The sequence below is a fragment of the Neofelis nebulosa genome, chromosome 8 (genome assembly GCF_028018385.1).
Source record: "Neofelis nebulosa isolate mNeoNeb1 chromosome 8, mNeoNeb1.pri, whole genome shotgun sequence".
NCBI classification, from domain to species: domain Eukaryota; kingdom Metazoa; phylum Chordata; class Mammalia; order Carnivora; family Felidae; genus Neofelis; species Neofelis nebulosa.
The window spans coordinates 77,635,344-77,653,747 of NC_080789.1; the positions used below are offsets into that span (position 1 = coordinate 77,635,344).

At 38.2% G+C, this 18,404-nt stretch overlaps 1 protein-coding gene across 14 annotated transcripts in view; it reads right to left on the minus strand.

Moving 5' to 3' along the window:
- Positions 1-18,404, minus strand: part of FGD4 (FYVE, RhoGEF and PH domain containing 4) — a 253,092-nt gene that overhangs the window by 50,788 nt on the left and 183,900 nt on the right. For all 14 annotated transcript variants that reach the window (XM_058743131.1, XM_058743133.1, XM_058743132.1 and 11 more), the window contains 7 exons: positions 16,510-16,648; positions 14,170-14,228; positions 13,689-13,835; positions 7,232-7,404; positions 3,259-3,289; positions 2,941-3,033; positions 2,549-2,674 (listed from right to left, as the gene is read on the minus strand). In XM_058743131.1, coding sequence (XP_058599114.1) covers positions 2,549-2,674; positions 2,941-3,033; positions 3,259-3,289; positions 7,232-7,404; positions 13,689-13,835; positions 14,170-14,228; positions 16,510-16,648 — 768 coding nt within the window. The remainder of the gene's footprint in view (positions 1-2,548; positions 2,675-2,940; positions 3,034-3,258; positions 3,290-7,231; positions 7,405-13,688; positions 13,836-14,169; positions 14,229-16,509; positions 16,649-18,404) is intronic.

The window sequence follows — 18,404 nt, forward strand, 5'->3', positions numbered from 1 at the left end:
TCCAGCAATTGTACTACTAGGTATTTACTCAAAAAATATTAATTCAAAGGGATACATGCACCCCAGTGTTTATTGCAGTATTATCTACAACAGCCAAACTATGGAAATAGCCTAAGTATCCACTGACTGATGAATGGATGAAGAAGAGGTGATTATATATATATATATATATATATATATATATATATATATATATATCATAATGCTTACATACACACATGCAATGGAATATTCCTCAGCCATAAAAAGAATGAAATCTTGCCATTTGCAACAATGCAGATGGAGCTACAGAATATTATACTAAGCAAAGTATATCAGAGAAAGACAAATACCATATGATTTCACTTATATATGGAATTTAAGAAACAAAATAAGCATAGGGGGAAAAAAGAGACGGAGAGGCAGACCAAGAAACAGATTCTTAACTATAGAGAACAAACTGATAGTTACTAGAGGAGAGGTGGGTAAGAGGATGGGTTAAATAGATGATGGGGATTAAAGACTGCACTTGTTATATGGAAGTGTTGAATCACAATTTTGTACACCTGAAACTGATATTACACTGTCTGTTAAACTGGAATTTAAATGAAACATAAAACACACACACACACACACACACACACACACACACTTAAAAAAAAGCATCTTCTTGTTTCAAAAAGCATATTTCCTCCCAATTATAGTGGACAAACTATTTAAAACTATATAAATATTAGTAAAACTTTTAGTTTAGGTTCACAGCATATACAATTCATGATAGAAAAAAAAACTATTCATTGTTGGGGCGCCTGGGTGGCTCAGTTGGTTGAGCTACCGACTCTTGATTTCAGCTCAGGTCGTATTCCCAGGGTCGTAGGGATTGAGCGCCATGCTGCGCTCCATGCTGACTGTGGAGCCTGCTTGGGATTCTTTGTCTCTCTGCCTCTCTCCCCTGCTCATGTTCTCTTTCTAAAATGAAAATTTCTAAAAATTTTAAAAAACTCAATTCATTGTTTTCTCATAATTGCAATGAAATTACTCTAAGATTTAGAATTAAACATGCCTGCATCTACATATTCATATCAGCTACTCTCTTATTTATTTCCAACTCATATCATAGTATTTTGGTAATCCACATTCGAACACGTTTGTTTGAACACAAGGCAAGTGTGTCAGTCAATACCCAAAATCATTTCAAGCAAACTCAATGACAGATTAAAAAGTCTTACCCTGAGGGGAAAGTTTGCTATCAAATTGAACTTTGATCACAGAACTGTTTCACTGAGAAAACTTAGGAGGAAAGCAGAAGAATAAATCTGCAGTAAAAGACCAATCTAAATGAATGATCAATAAGAAGTCTTGCACTTCAGCATACTAATAATATGTTAAATCATGGCATCACAATGCCTGCCCTTCTGTTTACTTGTTGCTTTTTAGAAGAAAGTATATAATCTTCAACTTGGTACACAAGGCCATCAAAAGCCTGCTGTTCTCTCTCCCCTGCTTCATTTCATGCTTTGTTCCTCCCTCACTCTTTCCATATGAAACAGCTCAAATTGCTGAAAACCTGTCACCAGCCCCCTCTGGCCTGAGTTATTGAGTTTTGCGTGCCCCTTTACATGTATAACCATAAACCTCTAATGGGCACAGAAGTCCACACATGTTCCTCTGGGAGGCTCACTTCCCTGCCCAGAGACAACTATATCATACTGAACCCTCTTTCTCGAATCTCCCTCATCCCTCTTCTCCCTCTTTTTTCAGCTGATGACTCTTCCTCATACTTCAATGACAAAATTTCCTACCACAAAAGCAAAAACACCCACATTTGCACCCATCATTTCCTTTTTCCTTTCTGTTATAATGGAGGGAAGTTTTCCTCTCCCATCAAAAGCCTGAACTTCCATTTATGCTGTATGTTCCAACTCTTGTTTTCTCAGAGACATCAACTCCTTTGGTTATTATTTACCTATTTAACTATTTAACTATTATTTACCTATTTAACTATTTCTTATGCCCCAGTTCCTCTTACTCATTAGGCTCCAGCCCCATTACCTCTGGCATCCCAATAGCAGACCCAACTTTCTCCTATCTCAGTTCTTCTGACATACGGAGCCACTGAATGCCTTTCCCACCTCCCTTGCCATAGTTAGCTCTTTCTCACTTTTTAGGCACCAGCTTAAATATCTGTGCCTCAGAGAGGTTTTCATTTTTCTAAGTAAAATTGGTTCCAAGTCCTCCTCTGTTAACATCATTCTCCATTCTAACTTCTTGATTGCCTTCTTGGTGTCTTTGTAGTAATTTCAAATGCTTATTTGTCCATTTACTTGACTTTGGTTATTTTCTCCATTAGAATGTAAACTAGGTGAAACTGGCTATCATTTTGCTTACCATTTTTTCTCCATGATCCAGCACAGTGTTCCGCACATAGCTGTCATCAAAATAAGTTTATCAATTAATTTATTTAATTGAATGATTCTTTTTTTTTTTTTTTGCCTTTCCAAACTTGATGCTTTTACAACACTTATATAGTTACTAGCAGCCTTCATGACCATGAAGAAATCTCACTTACATGTCCACATGCTCGACAATGATGTCTTCTCCTTGTCAGTGCATTGAAAGACTCCTTGCATTTCATACACATCGTTACTTCATTATCTCGGATCCATCTTGGAGCTCTTTTCCCTAGCTCAGCAGTCTAAAAAAGAAAGAGATTCAATTTTAATAGAAAAAACTGTCATTTCCATCTATTTCTTTACTTATTTATTAAAAAGCACTTCAACAACATTGCTTATATCATGCTCTGAAACTCAAGACCCAGGAAAAGAAATAAAAGGTACAAAGAAGTTTAAGCAGCACAAAAAGGCACTCGCTATTGTATTCATGTAAGGAAAAATGAGATTCTGTCTAGCCAGTTCTGCAACTGCAAAGAGAAAAGAACTTAAAGAATTTAATTCAACTTACAGAAACCTCTGAGTGCATGTCATTATCCTTTGCAATTGCATTTCTGAAGGTTTCATGCCTCTGATGGAAAGCATCAATGGTCTCCTGAAGAGCCTAAAATATAAATGAGATTCAAAGCACACATTAAAATATCACTTGCAAATTAATGAAAATGCCTTATCAAACAAATATCTATGATGTGAAAATGACCTTAAGAATTAACTGACCTTGTTCTTATGACATTGATGTATGTATACACTATAATATGTACATGTTTGTGTACACACACAAAGGTTACCAAAAAACAAAAACAAAAACGAAAATAGAAATCCGGTTTACCTTGATCCATTCTTCTTTGTCTTGCTCAGAACTAAAACAAAACAGAATATAAGTGAATGCAGAAAACATTAATGAGTTATAACTTGTGAATAAGAATAAAACTATGCTTTGATGTTGTTTCAACTTTCTGGAAAATTCAGGGATGTCCAGGAAGAAGTTTCAACAAAAATTAAACAGAATCTTTGGCAAGTGAACAAACAAATTCTTAAACAAAATTATGGTACACATAATTTTTGAGTGGGAGAGTTAAGTTTAGCTTCCATTAATATACTGCCCTGATGTTATTTTTAATAACCATCATCTAGCTGACATATTAGGTAACGTAGATGTAGTTATACCAGATATACAACTAGTCTTCCAATTCACCTTTAAGAAAACACACGAGATTTTCAAAGGCTACTAGTCACAGTTCATCTTAGAAAACATTACATGTATCCTCTAGAATCTGAAATATCTTTGTAAAGGTCTTCGGGAGCTATTTAATATTTCCTCTGATAAATAATTTTGCTAGAAAGTTTTAGGCAATACTGTACTTAACCTATTACAGATAAAGCAAAACAAAATTTTTAGATGCTTGTAGGAAGGAAGTTTCACAGATTAACGGACTCTAGTACTTAATAATTTTCTGTTGGGAAAAAAAAAATTTCCTTGACTATAATCAAATCTTCTATTTTCCTACTGAGGCAAATTCTCTTTATTTCATCTCCCTTGCAGGTAGCTTACACAGCTGGCTGCTGTCACAGAATGTGTTAGAAAAGTCCTCATTAGTAGACTCTGGCCTGAGTTAGATCTTCAAGTTGGGGGATTTTGAAGAATGTCAAAAGAGTGGGGCTCCATTCGTTTGCATGTGTTTGCTAGGCTAGGGCTGAGTTTGAGTTCCAGCCTGAATGTCACATGCCTCGCTCCTACAGGTGTCACATATAAATGAGTCTAGCAGGAGCTTGGCTCTTGTGACATCATCCATCTTTCTAGCAAATTTATTCTTGAGCATCATGATGTGCCAAGAATGCAGCTGGAATCCGTGCTTGTCAAATGGAAGATTCTGCTTATTGTTCACCTGGGGATCCTTGGACCAAGACTCTTACTGGGGAAGGCTTCACTCTTGCTCCTCAAAAAAGATTGCTCCCTACTGCAGTGGCCTGCGTGGATAAAATTATTTCTACTGCCTTGTAATCATAGTTATTTCCTAGCTGCTCTCAGGCTTTTAAATGCAAAGAAACTTGATAAGTCTTTAATGCTTTTTGCTTTACTTTCTCAGTCATGGCAGATTTTTTACTCCTCTAACTTACTTATTACTATGTTTTTACATACATTTAGTAACATAAAACCATGAAATAAAAACTATGTAAGACAGAATACTTTATATTCTTTTAAATATGGAAGAGGAAGTAGAATGTAAGAGGTTTTTTTTCCCCTTCTTTTTTTTTTTTTTGGTCACTGTGGAAAAATCTTTATTTTAAGAAAAAAATTTAGTTAACAAAAAAGTTTAACAAGTTTCACTTAACAAAATACACCCCAAAGGAAATCACAGTACAAAGAAAGTTTCAAGTCAAGGCCTCACCAATTCCTATGGTATTAGTAATGTGTCTCAATTTTCAAAACTAACTTATTTTTAAAAGTTTAAACTTAACCTAAAAGATTTTAAATAAAAGTAAACTAGAATGAACAAACATGAGAAATGTTCCTCTTTAATTAGGGATCTAGCACCTTGAGTTTTCCAAAAAAGTATGTCTCCCCAATGTGTTCACAGTGATGTGGTATAAAAGATCCATTTAATGTGCTCAAAACTAATTTAACTCAGATAACATCATTCTAAAGTACACTACCAAAGTGTTAATTGAGAAAAGCTGAAAATAGTTTTAGTTTACTCAAAGCACATGCTAGAAGAAAGCTTATATGACAAAACACTGAAGAGGTAATTTTTTAATCCAGATTTCACAAACTCATGGTGCAAAATGGGTCCCACAGCTTCTGTAGGAGGTCAGTCTTAAGGCTGACTCATTCTGCAAGAAAAGCAGAATCCTTTTTCCCCCCAGTTGGTTTCAGAAGTGAATTATCTATAAATATGTCCAAACATACATCCAATTTTGGGCTCCGTGCAATCTCTGTAACACTCTGATGTTCTGAGACTTTCAATGTTTGTCTCTATTCTTGAAAGAATCATAGACTGGATGAAAAGTAATCACTTAATTTGGATCTTTGATTCACCATGTAATCATAGATATAAGTGCAGCAATGCGATTAGGGGAAGAGGAAATTTAAGGAAACATGACCGTGTTTTCAATACCAGTTGAAATGTATCCAGTACTGCATACTGGAACTCTACAAAGTGATTACTGCCTGTACTTAACAAAATTCCTCATGAATCAGCCCCATCCTCAAGAGAAAAGAGCCCACTTGCTAATGGAAGGCTGGAGTTCCCATTTAGACAATCCCTGAAACCTTGATAATCTCTCTTCTGCTGTTTAGACATGTCTCAGGTTTGCAGATTTGGAAGTGTGCTGGTATTTCAGAGCAGCAGCACTTCATTCTTCTGCAATGAAAACTTCTCTGAGGGTCAGAACTACTGATAAGTCCTCCCCGTTGCCAGAACCAGTCACTCAGTGAGTCAGGCTCTGAGTGAGGATTCAGGTCAGGAACCTCCAAGCACAGCAAAATACCTTCTTCCCTTGGGTTTGAATGGCTGGGGCCCAAATCCCACCATAAAGTCAGAAAACCATGGCATTCAAAGCCAAGTCCTCTATACTTTTAATTCATGCTTGAAATGCCACCTTCTAATCCTTAGAGCAGTCCCCTAGCAGTTCCCTAAGTAACGCCAGGTTCAGTAGAGATTTGCTGTGGGAAACCAAAGTACTGGCTGGCTATTTCTTCAAATTTTCCCAGCCTGCTGGATCTCCCCTAACTGTAAGATCACCAATTCCCTGATTCCCTGGGCAGATTCCTGCCAGAATGAATTATTCTCTTTTGAAAGTCTGAACTTCAAGCTTTTATGGTTACTAAGTCCAAGTATCCAGGATGAATTCATATGAGCTTCAGAACTACACTATAGGTACAACAGAACAAAAAGGAACAGAAGTGCTCTATGAGTCTCCAGATCCTGGGGTATCAGAACCATCAGAGTGAGGATTGGTACTTAACCCTCTGATCTGTGACCTTCTGAAGGTTCTCAATTTGCACCATGACACAGGTCTTTGTAGGATAAATGGATGACAGTCTTCTAAGGCAGATATTTCAAAATCCGACAGCATGCTGTTTCCCAGAGGTTCACACGTCAGGTAGCTATGATCCATTGTAGTGGTTCTCATTGTTTTTTCCCCTCTAAACATGGTTAGTTTAGAGAGATGGATGCTAGAACTCTAGCCTTCTTTCCAGTTCAATAAAGCATGCAAAAAAGAATCACCCCTTCCAGAAGTCCTGGTTTCTAGAGGCCACTAGAAAGGGGGCTCTAAATGGCCCCCTTCATGTATCCTCCACTGTGTCAGGAGAATCATTACCTTTTCTACCCTGCCTCTTCTGAATATTCTCTCCATCAAAGTCCAACAAGTCCCACAAATGCAGAGACTCTGAAGGACTGACAGTTGATGCTTCAACATTTAGCATGGAATAATAAGCATCAATAAACACTGTGCACCAAAAGAAGGGTGGAGGGAGGAAGTGTTAGGGGAGAACCTTTAACTACAAGTCTCAAAACCCTGGCTTGAATGCAACAACTTCATTCTCTGAGCACCCTGTAAATCTGAAGAGGCAAAGTAACTTACTGAATTTTTACCGTCTCAAAACCACTATCCTAGGCACTACGGAGGAATCAAAAGGGAAGACATCATTCTTGCCTTTTAAGAGCTTCTACTACTTCTCTTATGTCCAACCAGATTCCCAGAGGTCTATAGTATTCACTTGGGAAAGATCCTCAGAATTATTCTGTCCTACAACTCCTTCCAATGCTTGTAGAAAGCTGTGTGAATGAATCTCTCACCTGGCTTGTAGCTCCAGTGTTCTCTCTTTTCCAGATACCTGGAAAGTGTGTGGATACTCTTCATTGTGGGTCTCCACAATTTTCATTCCATCGATGCCAACCCTGGTTCGAACTGTGAATTTAGAGCCCACCAAGCTGAATCTTGGTACACAATACAGCAACATGTTGTTGAACTGCAAGGAGACAGAACACACATCAACAAGTAAGAAAACAAAGAAGAAAGAGGAAAGTGGCCAATACGAAAAGTAGCCCTAGGCAAAAATTCCAAGGAATTTCTAGGGAATATCATACTTTCTATGTGAGCAAAATTATTGAAATACTATATTGAGATTTTAGGCCTATGTCAAAATTACCCTATTTTAAAATTTATAACATATTTCTCTTTATTGGTTCATAATAATTAATTATTAATGTTTTTATTTATTTTGAGAGAGGGGAAGGAGCAAAGGGAGAGAGAGAGAGAGAGAGAGAGAGAGAGAGAGAGAGAGAGAGAAAATCCCCAGGAGGCTTCACACTGTCAGTGCAGAGCCTGACGTGAGGCTTGATCTCACAAATTGCAAGATCATGACCTGAGCCAAAATCTAGAGTTGGACGCTTAACCAACTGAGCCACTGGGTGCCCTTCATAGTTTATTGATATTTAAGTAAATCAATCATCATTTGTACTATTAAGAAAATTAGTTCAATTAAATTCAGCAATAATTTATTAAGGACTTTCCACATACCAGGACCTGAAATTCTCAACCACATAAGTTGAAGCCCTTAGGCATCAAAATTTCTAATTGTTGTGTCTTACAAAGCAAGTCTACAATAGTTATTAGAGAAAAAGAGTAATTTTTAGCAATTATTTTTGTGTGTTTAATATTAGGTTAAAAAAACCCCAAATTATTACTTTAGAACACGTGGGGTTAGCACACTAAGCCCTACATAAAAATCTAAGTTACTGTTTTATATTGGCCCACATCTTAAGAATTTGTCATGTATGAATAGAGAAGTCATCTATTTTGGCAAAAAGTTTTTAAAGATCTGCTTTACCAGATCTGCTTTTAAAATGAAGGACCTTCTGGGTACCTGGGTGGCTTAGTCAGTTAAGCGTCCAACTTTGGCTCAGGTCATGATCTCATGGTTTGTGAGTTCGAGCCCCGCATTGGGCTCTCTACTGTCAGCTCAGAGCCCGCTTCAGATCCTCTGTCTCCCTCTCTCTCTGCTCCTCCCCCCTCGTGCTTTCTCTAACTCAAAAATAAACATTTGAAAAAAATTTAAGTAACATGAAGGACTTTATTTTGAAAACTGAATCAAACTTTGTATAATACTTCATTTCTAGTCAACAATGAACTACCCCTGCTAATCAGGACCAAGCAGTAAGTTTGGGGAGGCATTTAATTCACTTTTGAGTATATTAAAACATACAGAAAGAGGAAAGACTAAATACTTAGATTAATCTGTAGGCAGATTCCTAAAGAAGGTCCATACTTACCTTCTTTCTTCCTATTATTGTCTCTTACACTGTTTCTAGAGTCACATATATTTTTGGAAGACAAGGGCAACTGGGGACTATGCACTACATAACTTCTCCTGTCTCAGGATAATTATCTCTAAAAGTCACAGGTTGTTAAGAGGATTAAATGAAGAAAACTGTCCTGTTGAACCAGGTCCCATTTGGCTCCACCTAAGTCATCAAGACAAGAAATCCTGATGGGTTCTGAAAACATTTCAACCTGTTTATGTGACACTGTCCATTGTACTCATTCTGAAAGCAAATTTCTCATCGGTTGTTCCTTGTGCATTATTATGCAACATCCTGTAACGAGCATCATAAATTTCATTTCCTCAATGGAAATAAAAGGGCACTAAATACACTTTAACAGATGCATCTCAGCACCACATTTCACATTTACATTTCTAGAAGAGAACCCTAATGACCTATGCCCTATTATTAACAGTCCGCTGTGTTCTAAGTATGGCAATCACTAGCCTCATTGCAGTACACAGGACTTAGGGATTTGAAAACACTCTGAAAGGCTCTCATCACCATCCAGCTTGGTTAATGCAACAGCTTGCTGCTGTTTGTGTTAACATTTCTCTCTATCTTGTACGAAGGCCATCTCAGGAGTGGATTTGGTCCAGGCTGTAAACAGTGCAGCAGGAAGGGGAGAGCCGCCGACATGCACAGGGCTCAACTTTCAAGACAGCAACAACAGCCTCATTTTCTGCAAACTGAGTGACAAATGTAATGTCATGCCATAAAATTTCTGAGTTATCTGATGCTGTACCCAGTTCACTTTATAAAGTTCAGCAAAGTCTTCTTATTTTATAGAAACACCGTCCATGAATGTGGAAATTCTTGGCATTTAGTTTTTTCAGTTAACACTCATGCAAGATGACAGACTGTTTTATGAATGATGTTTCTCTTTCTGTTTTACACTTGCAAGATTATGTTTCCCTTCTTATATAGTCTTCCTAATTGGGGCTTTACGTTCTCAATGGTCAATAACTGTTTTATCACCCTTCTAGAACTCATGTCACAATCTAATGCTCATCAATAAATACCTGTTTTCTTCTTTCTTACAGCTGAAAGTAAGAGCTCTTGACAGACATAAAATAGCGCTTACGAAGTAGCAGATGCCATATATGTACAGGAATTAGGTAGTCACTCTTGTTCCCTCTGTGAACCCTGCTCCTTTGGTGAAAGCCGTTATCACCTTGCCTCTGGGTTTCTGCTGGTGCTGAAGAAGAAGTGATAGCAAGTGCAGCACCAAGTAGATTGACTTTCCCTTTCGGTGCAGGAGATCCCTTGTTATCCATGGCCACAGCTCAGAAGTCGTTATGGACATGTAATCTCTGGCTGGTGAGCAAGCTCCAGAAGTGCTAAGCTAGAAGCCAGTCTCAATTTTATTAAAAACACAAGGCGAGTCCCCCTTCTTGATCTCCAGTGTCCTCAACTACTCGTATTAAGTCTCTTAAAATGTGTATTTAACTGAAACAATTCAATTTCATGTCTCGCCAGTGACAGTTTCATTCCAGTTTGTTTTAAAAGGTAAAAGAAAAAAGTACATTATTGGAGAAAATTTCCAGTGCCTGCTCTGTATTCAAAGTTTAAATAAGTCATGGAATGGGGGAGGGAAATCAAAAGCTACAAGCAAATAAAGGCTAGAACTCCAAAGGGCCAAGAATAAAAACCTCCCGGGTCATTCTGTAGGATAATTTAGTGATTTTTTTTTTAAACATTCAGATATCAGGTGTGGTTATATAATTTAGTCAACAGAATACACTGCAGTAATACAAACAAGTATGGTGTGGAGGCAAGAAAACGTGCAAACACATGAAGGTCAGCTGAATGTTGAAATCAGATTCTAAATGCAATTTGGCTTTTTTAGAGAAATGTAATAATACCACCAGAGAAGGACACAGAAAACTAGCCCTCATATTCTTTCTAGAGACAAAAATAAGAAAGGTTGCTGAGGTTACTATGTATAAAAAACCAAAATGCTCTATGCAAAGCAAAGTGTGCTGGCAAGAGGAGGGTGCGCGACAAGAACAGTGCAGGGGATGGAGGTGGGTGGGCGTGCTGGGATCAAGAGAACGGACCTACAGAGATGCTTTTAAGATGGTCTTCACAAGACGAATGCGGCTTTCCAGTAACTCTTGCTCTAGGACTCCATTATCCTGGGAGGCAACGGCAAGAGAGGTTTGATAGCTTACAATAAGTGGAACGAGATGGGTCCTTTCTTCAAAGACACTATGGCTGTAGTTCCCCAAGGCTCCTTGCCATCTGTCCTCCAAATAGCTGCTTAATTTGGCTCTGCACCAAGATATTCAACCTAAAACTATTTCCAGGATAATTCTCAAATGTGAAGATTAAACCAAAGCAATTGGTTAGACACAGAGCTAGAAGCTTAAGTATTGAAACTGTAACAATCATGCAGAAGAAGGGAAAGGAAATTACCTAAGCACCTAAAAGAAGGGGAAAGGCAGAGGGAAGACATTGGTAGAGGGAAGACATTAACTCCCAGGCATTTTGCCCCAAATAGTATATTAAGCACGTCTTTTTAATCTGTTTTTTTTTTTTTAAGTTTATTTATTTATTTAGAGAGAGAGCAAGTGCACATGAGCAGGGTAGGGGTAGAGAGAGGGAGAGAGAGAATCCCAAGCAGGATCCGTGCTGTCAGTGCAGAGCCCGATACGGAACTCGACTGTCATGACTTGAGCCAAAATCAAGAGTCAGACACTTAACTGACTGAGCCACCTAAGCGTCCCTAATCTGTATTTTTGATGCTTTGACATCTTGGGGCTTTGCTGACAATGGAGGGATTTGTCCTTCTTCGGGTTATCCACTTGCTAGAAGTAGTAAATGAGTGACCAACATGTATGCTTTTCATATGGAAACCAACCAATCCAGAGGCCATACCCTAACCACCTCCTTTTTTGAGCTTTTACACCCTGGGCCAGTATTCCCCTGCCCTAATCACTCAGACAACAGCCAGTATATACCCCAGAGCCTGATGGAATTATGTAAACTAGCAAATCCTAAGTCTGTTTATTTTGTCTTGCCCATTCCTTCTCACTGAACCCATAATAAACACTCTTGCTCACATTTTCTGTTTGGTTCCTCTGTCTCCTTATGGACTCTGGTGCTTTCTTGTGTAACCACCTCCCCCCCTCCCCCCACCCTTGGTATGGCAAGCCTCTCCTTTGAGGAATCTCTGCGTATAATGATCTTTTTCATGGCAATTTTCTCCTGATCTAGTGGTCTCACTGTACCTAAACAACAATCATACATTTCAAAATAATTAGAGCTCAGAACCCTGACATGGCATCACAAGTCCTAGATTTACATTTTTAGCTCTCTGTATGATCTCTCAGTGGTAAAGTATTTTTGTTGATCTCAAATGAAGATTTTGGAGTTAATTTGGATAGTACCTATAAATCTTATAAACTTATAGAGATATAATTCATATACCATAAAATTTACCCTTTTAAAATGACAATTCATGGTCTTTGGTATAGCTATAAATTGTGCAAGCATCACTGCTATCTACTCCCAGAACATTTCATGACTCCAAATGGAAACTCTGTCCATTTCCTTTTCCCCACCAGCCCTAGGCAACCTCTACTTACATCCTGCCTCTCTCCATTGCCTACTCTGGACATTGCATATAAATCAAAGCATACAGTATGGGCTTCTGGGAATGGCTTCTTTCACTTGTCAAAGTGCTTTCAAAGTTCATTCATATAGCATGTATCAGTGTTCTATTCCTTTTTACTGCCATATAACATTCCATTGCATAGATATACCACTATATCCGTATGTCCACATATTTTGGCTATTATGAATAATTCTGCATAAGCATTCACATACAAGATTTGTGTAGACATGTTTTCAATTTTCTTGAGTTGTATACAAACTTGGAAGAGCTGCTAGGTAATAAATATGGTGACCAAATGTTCTTTTTGAAAAATGAGAGATACTGAATACTACTATGCATGGTAATTAGTTCCTATAAGTTTTCCTATCAAAGGAGGCTGTAACCAGAGGGGAAAAAAAACCCTGTAAGCTTCCAAATAAACTCATAGTATGGCTGATGAGAGGACTGTCCTGCACCAGAAAGTCAGATGTGAGTAACATCCTGAGAAGGTATCGTGGGCCATTCACTGGGCAAGCCTCATGACCAATGTGTCTGGTTTCTTGGACGATAATAACAATCATAACAATAGCTAACATTTACTAGCTATTACTCAGTGTTAGCTTATTGTTACTCCACATTAGCTATTATTCTGATTATTATCACATCATTAGATATAGAAAGGAACTGGAATTAACAGAGACTAAAAACATAATGGCCTGGATGCCCCAGGAAGTGCTCTTAACATTTGAGATAAGCCCCAGAGTAAATGTCATTTCCAGGAAGTAAAGGAAAGGACAGGGACTGCCTCCAATGTAAAGGAACTATGTGGCAAACTCATGCATTTTTCAGAGATATTTTAGGCATAAGCTTCACAACCTTGAGTATATACTTCCTCAAACTGGAAAGATTAAAGTAGTGATCAGAGAGGATTCGAAAGAGAACCCTTGTCAGAAAATGGTACTCATTAGCCTCTAAGAACTGAAGGAAGAGTGAATCTGAAACTAGGAAAATTTGAGAAAACATACCCTGCCCCCACAACTGATGGCTAAGATCATCATAGACAAGTTGTCATCAGCTGTAGGTTACTGAAGTAACTGACACATGGTAAGTACACAGAAAATTTATTTTTAAAATACTTTAAGATTTGACTCCTTGAAGGAACAAGTTTCAGTTACTAAAGGACATTGTCTTATGTGGAATCCTAACAGTGTTGACTAAACCAGATTAGACAGAATTGCTTTGGTGAGCACACAAGCATCCTACTTTTCCAAGATGTACAGAACCACGTCTCTGAATTACTGTTACGTGACCAGCTCACACTAGAATACTCACTAAGAAAAGGTAGCGTTCTTGTGCTGATGTGTTCCGAGCAGCGAGTTTCAGGATCTGTCCTTCTTTTATGAGTTCGTTTGAAGGATTGACAATGTCTTCTTCCTCTCCCAACATTTCATAAATCTCTAAGAGTTTCTTTAGATTCTCCTAGGAAATGAAAACAAAATACAGCAAGACCAAATAAAGGGAGGTTTTACTTTCGTGCCTTTAATAATACAGTGACCTTAGCTAAAATCCAAATAATGCAGAAGGGATTGGGACTAAGCACAAATTTGGTATAAAATGTGTCAGTTCCGAGCAAATTGAAACAGGGGGGAAAAGAGGACAGGATTATTCCACATAACACTGAACACTTTATAAATAATCTTTTTTTTGTTCACCTTTACCAATTCATTTTGGTCCAAACCTAGAGATAACATTAGGCTATATTATTGACAATTATCTAACTAGAAGATTTCCAACTCCTTTGAAAATTACTTACCATTTTTCTTATTGCACTATTAGAATGGCTTGCTGCCGTAGATATAATCTCAAGTGATTCTAAATGGGAAAAAAGAAAAGTAAATAAATGTATTTTGTCATTACTACGCTACTAGATAGTTGAATAACGTAACGTTATAGTAAGAAGGAACCTGAGACTGTACATCTGACACCAAAAGCAGGGGCAACTTCCATTTACAAAATGAATACTTTCAGAACTTCGTTTGTGAGCAGATTATTTGGAACTTGAAGGATACTTCCTCGTAAATAGTCATACACATTTTTATATATGACCCAGATAACGGACCTTCAAAATTAACAATTACCATGTACACTAGATTGGCATAAGGCACTTCGCCACATGCTTTCAAATATATTACGTCACTCAACTCTTCCACAACCTTGAATGGAGAGTCTGTTAGCTCCACTCGGCAGATGAAAGGAATGGCGAGTGATGTGGCTTGGCCAAGGTCACACAACTATGATACTGTAGGGACACACTGGAACCTACATCTTCTGATTCAATGTCCTACAACATTTCAGCAGTACTATTTTATTAGTTTTATAAGCAAATTAACCACCACGCATAACCAACTTTCTTTGGTGAAACATATTCACAGTTCTATTCTTGGTTGGGCAAAGGGGAATCAGCTGATGACAATGCTGAAGGAAGGCTCTGCTGCGGAGGCAGTGGAAGAGGTGGGAACAGGAGCCATCTGGTGTGGGCAAGGTAGGAGCCCCAGTGCTGCTGGGGAAGGGCTCTGGAGGCTGAGGCCTCCTGGAGGATCAACCCCAGGGAATGCCCTCAATCCTAAATCATGTCCTGCTCTTTCTTTTTTATCTTAGGAATACCACAGCCTGCTTAATTCTGTTACCACAACAACCTCATTACTTCTGGATCCAATTCTCTTCTTTGTTCCGTGGCTGAACAGAATGCACTTTTGTTGCTTTCTCCTCTCTTTTGGGTCTCTAAAAGCACTTCTGTGATTTCCTTACGATATTAGTTTAAGGAGCAATGGGAAAGCAAAGAGAGAAATAAAATGCCCTACAGTGTTGCTAACGGTCTCATTTTTGACCCTGCCACCTTAGGGCAAGTCTAAGTCTTTGAGTTTAGAAGACACTGAATTTTTATTTAGATTTTGGAGAACTATCCTGATTGGGGAATGCTGTGCATGTCACACAGGCTCCAAGGTAGAGGGAAACAAAATAGCCTGGGATCAGCAGTTTGAGGAAGAGTAGCAGTCATCCCACCCTTAGTCCTACCACTAATTCTGTCGCCAAAACCAACCACTTAGCCCAGAGGAGTGTGAAGTGGGCATGAAGTGGAAAACAGAAGAAGTCAAGTCAGGATAATTCTAAACCGTAAAGGGGGAAAGGGAAGAAGAGAAGTTCCTGTGGTCACTGACTCACTTGGATGGCAGGAGAAATGCATCAGAGAAAGCCTGTGTTCAAAAAAAGACCCAGGTGCCGAGACCAAAGATTGTGTTCTGTGTTCTCATCTCTTGCCAGGGTTCATTTATAATAAAGACAAGCAATTATTAGCAAAGTACCAATGTTTCAAGATTGTACAGTAGCACTGTTAGTACTTGACCCTAAGCCATCCCTATCTCTTGAATTTTCATTCTTCCCTTCAGTTACCTGATTTTTTTTTTTAATTAAAAAAATTTTTTTTCAAGTAAGCTATACACCCAACGGGGGACTTGAACTCATGATCCCTAGATCGAGAGTCGCATGCTTTGATTTTTTGAAAGAACCTGAGAAAGCTAAAGTATTGAAACTCCTGAGTCTTAAAAAAAAAAAAACCATTCATTAGGAACCAGTGAAAAAATAAAAGGCAACTGGAGGAATAGGAATAAAGTTTTCCTGAGAAAATGTTAACTGACACTAAAAAGCATCACTTTCTCTTCTCTTTCAGGGTAGGTAGAGCCAAGTTTGCTTAGGTTATTTTTACACAGTAAATGTCATGTTAGCTTTCTTGGTATGTATCAACCTATCTAATTAACCAGCAGCACCAGTAATTCTGAATGGTTGTGTTCTTTCTGTGAGAAGGTAATTGTGTATTGCTATTCCAGATGTCTCTAAGACTACTGTTTCAGATTTCTGAGTTAATGATTAACATGAAATCAGCATGAGAAATGTGATTTGCCTTTCTCTAAACCTGGGATCTGGGCTCAGAAGTGCTTGCCTAATCGAGCTGTTGATGACAATTTCCGATGAGGCTATTTTTGGGCAGCAATATCTTACTAAGTTGGCTGTGAGACCTATCTCTCTCTTTAACCACAAGCCTTCCTGGCCACTTGATTACCCCAGAGCAGAAAGGGGGTGGGGGAGGAGCATTTACTTTTAGCATCGTTCCAGTCTGGAGAGTCAGGGGGCAACTTCCTTAGGTAGTCCTTGAGGAGCATCTCATACCGGGGGATCCGTTGAACAGGTTCTAGCATGTGGTGCTGCAAAGTCAAGCTCCCGCACACCTTCTGTCTCTATAATGAGAGAGGTTTTTTAAAGAAAGATTTAAAAATTAAGTTGGCCAATCTAAAAACGGTCATACGGAACTTTAATCGTGGACAGGATATCCCTACAAAGCGTGCTCTGTGGATCACCTGCATTAGATTGATCTAAGGCACTATTAAAATGCAAATTCTGAACCCCACCCCAATAATGAAACCACAATCTTTGAGGCTCAGGCCTGGGAAGATGCATTTGAAAACATCCCAGTTTCTTACACCATGGAAGTTTGAGGCCCACCAAACTAGAGTAAGAACAGAAAGAAAAATCAAGTAGAATTTTAAGGAAGAAAATTCTCAGATTGCTAGCAACCACTTCAATCAGTCACTAGAAAGGCTTGTGTGGTCACATTATTGAATCAGACTCCAGAGATTTTTAAAAGATGCATGTATTTAATGAGGTTCACTAGGCCCAACTGTGTTAAATGACTTTGGACTCAGCAGAAACTGTTTAATATCAAGGCTACCATAAATGTCATTTCCTTTGAACTTAAAGACTCCACAGAGAAGAATGACAAGATCTGAGTGTCTTAGTATCTGTCACAAAATTTTAATTTTTCATTAGGTCACGGCAGTCTTTTCCATTAGAAACTGAACTCTGTAAATAGATCTCCTTTTCTTACAGCAAAATTGAGTCTATATAGCCTTTGCTTTCAATAAGCTGTTAAGACAGGGAAAAGATTACTTGAAAAATAAGACATGTTCTTGTTCATATTAAACAAACCAGGAATCCAACTAAAATAGTTATTAGACTCTTACTATGATCAAGGCACTGCAGGGTATAAAAGTTGTCTTAAGACATGATGTTTGCATTCAAAGCAAACAAGAAACTAAAGCATTCACAGACAAGAGAGCATTCAACATGAACTCTGATAAGGACAGCTGCTGGTGCAAAGGGAAGTGAAGACCAGGGTCAAAGGGCAGGAAGAGGGACCTTGGAGAACAACAGTCAGGCATGAAACATGTTGAGTTTTGTTGGCAATAAGATATGTATGGGGAAACGGGCTGAGGAAGAACAGGTAATATGGGGTAATTAAGTCAAGGTGAATTATTTAGACTTGCTTCATCTAATGCAGGTTTTCGTGTAGGAGAGCAATAGCATTAGATTTGAGATGTGTTAACATTAACTTACTGCAGTGTGACTTAACTTACTGCAGTGGGGAGATGTGGGGATATTAGTTTGGAAGGGATTACTGTAGAACAGGAAAAAAGTATAGAGTCTGAAATCACCATGGAAGCTGAGGAAATCATAACTTTACTTAATAAAGTGTAGAATATTGATGTTATAAGTTTAGTCATCTCATTTGATTTTCTCCAAGCCTATAATATATAATATTATATATCCATGAAATATAGAAAATATTACCGATCCCCACATTTTTACATGAAGAAACCGTGGCTCAGAGAAGTTAAAGTCATCTAAGGTCCCATGACTAAGTGGCAAACTAGAATCCTAAATTCAGTTGATTCCCAGTCCACTACTCTTTTCAACACCTGAACAATGCCTCATAATAGGGAGAAGACTGATATTTCAGAGATAGAATTTTAAAGATTTCATAAAACAGTAATGGCCACTACCACCACCATCATTTAGTGAACACTTACTATGCAGTAAGCATACTAAACATCTTCAGTATACTGTTTCACAGGCAAATTAATGCACAGGGAATGAGGAAAAGTGACGAAAGATAAAGTTAACTTATCAAACTCTGGTGAACGAGAAAATATTTGT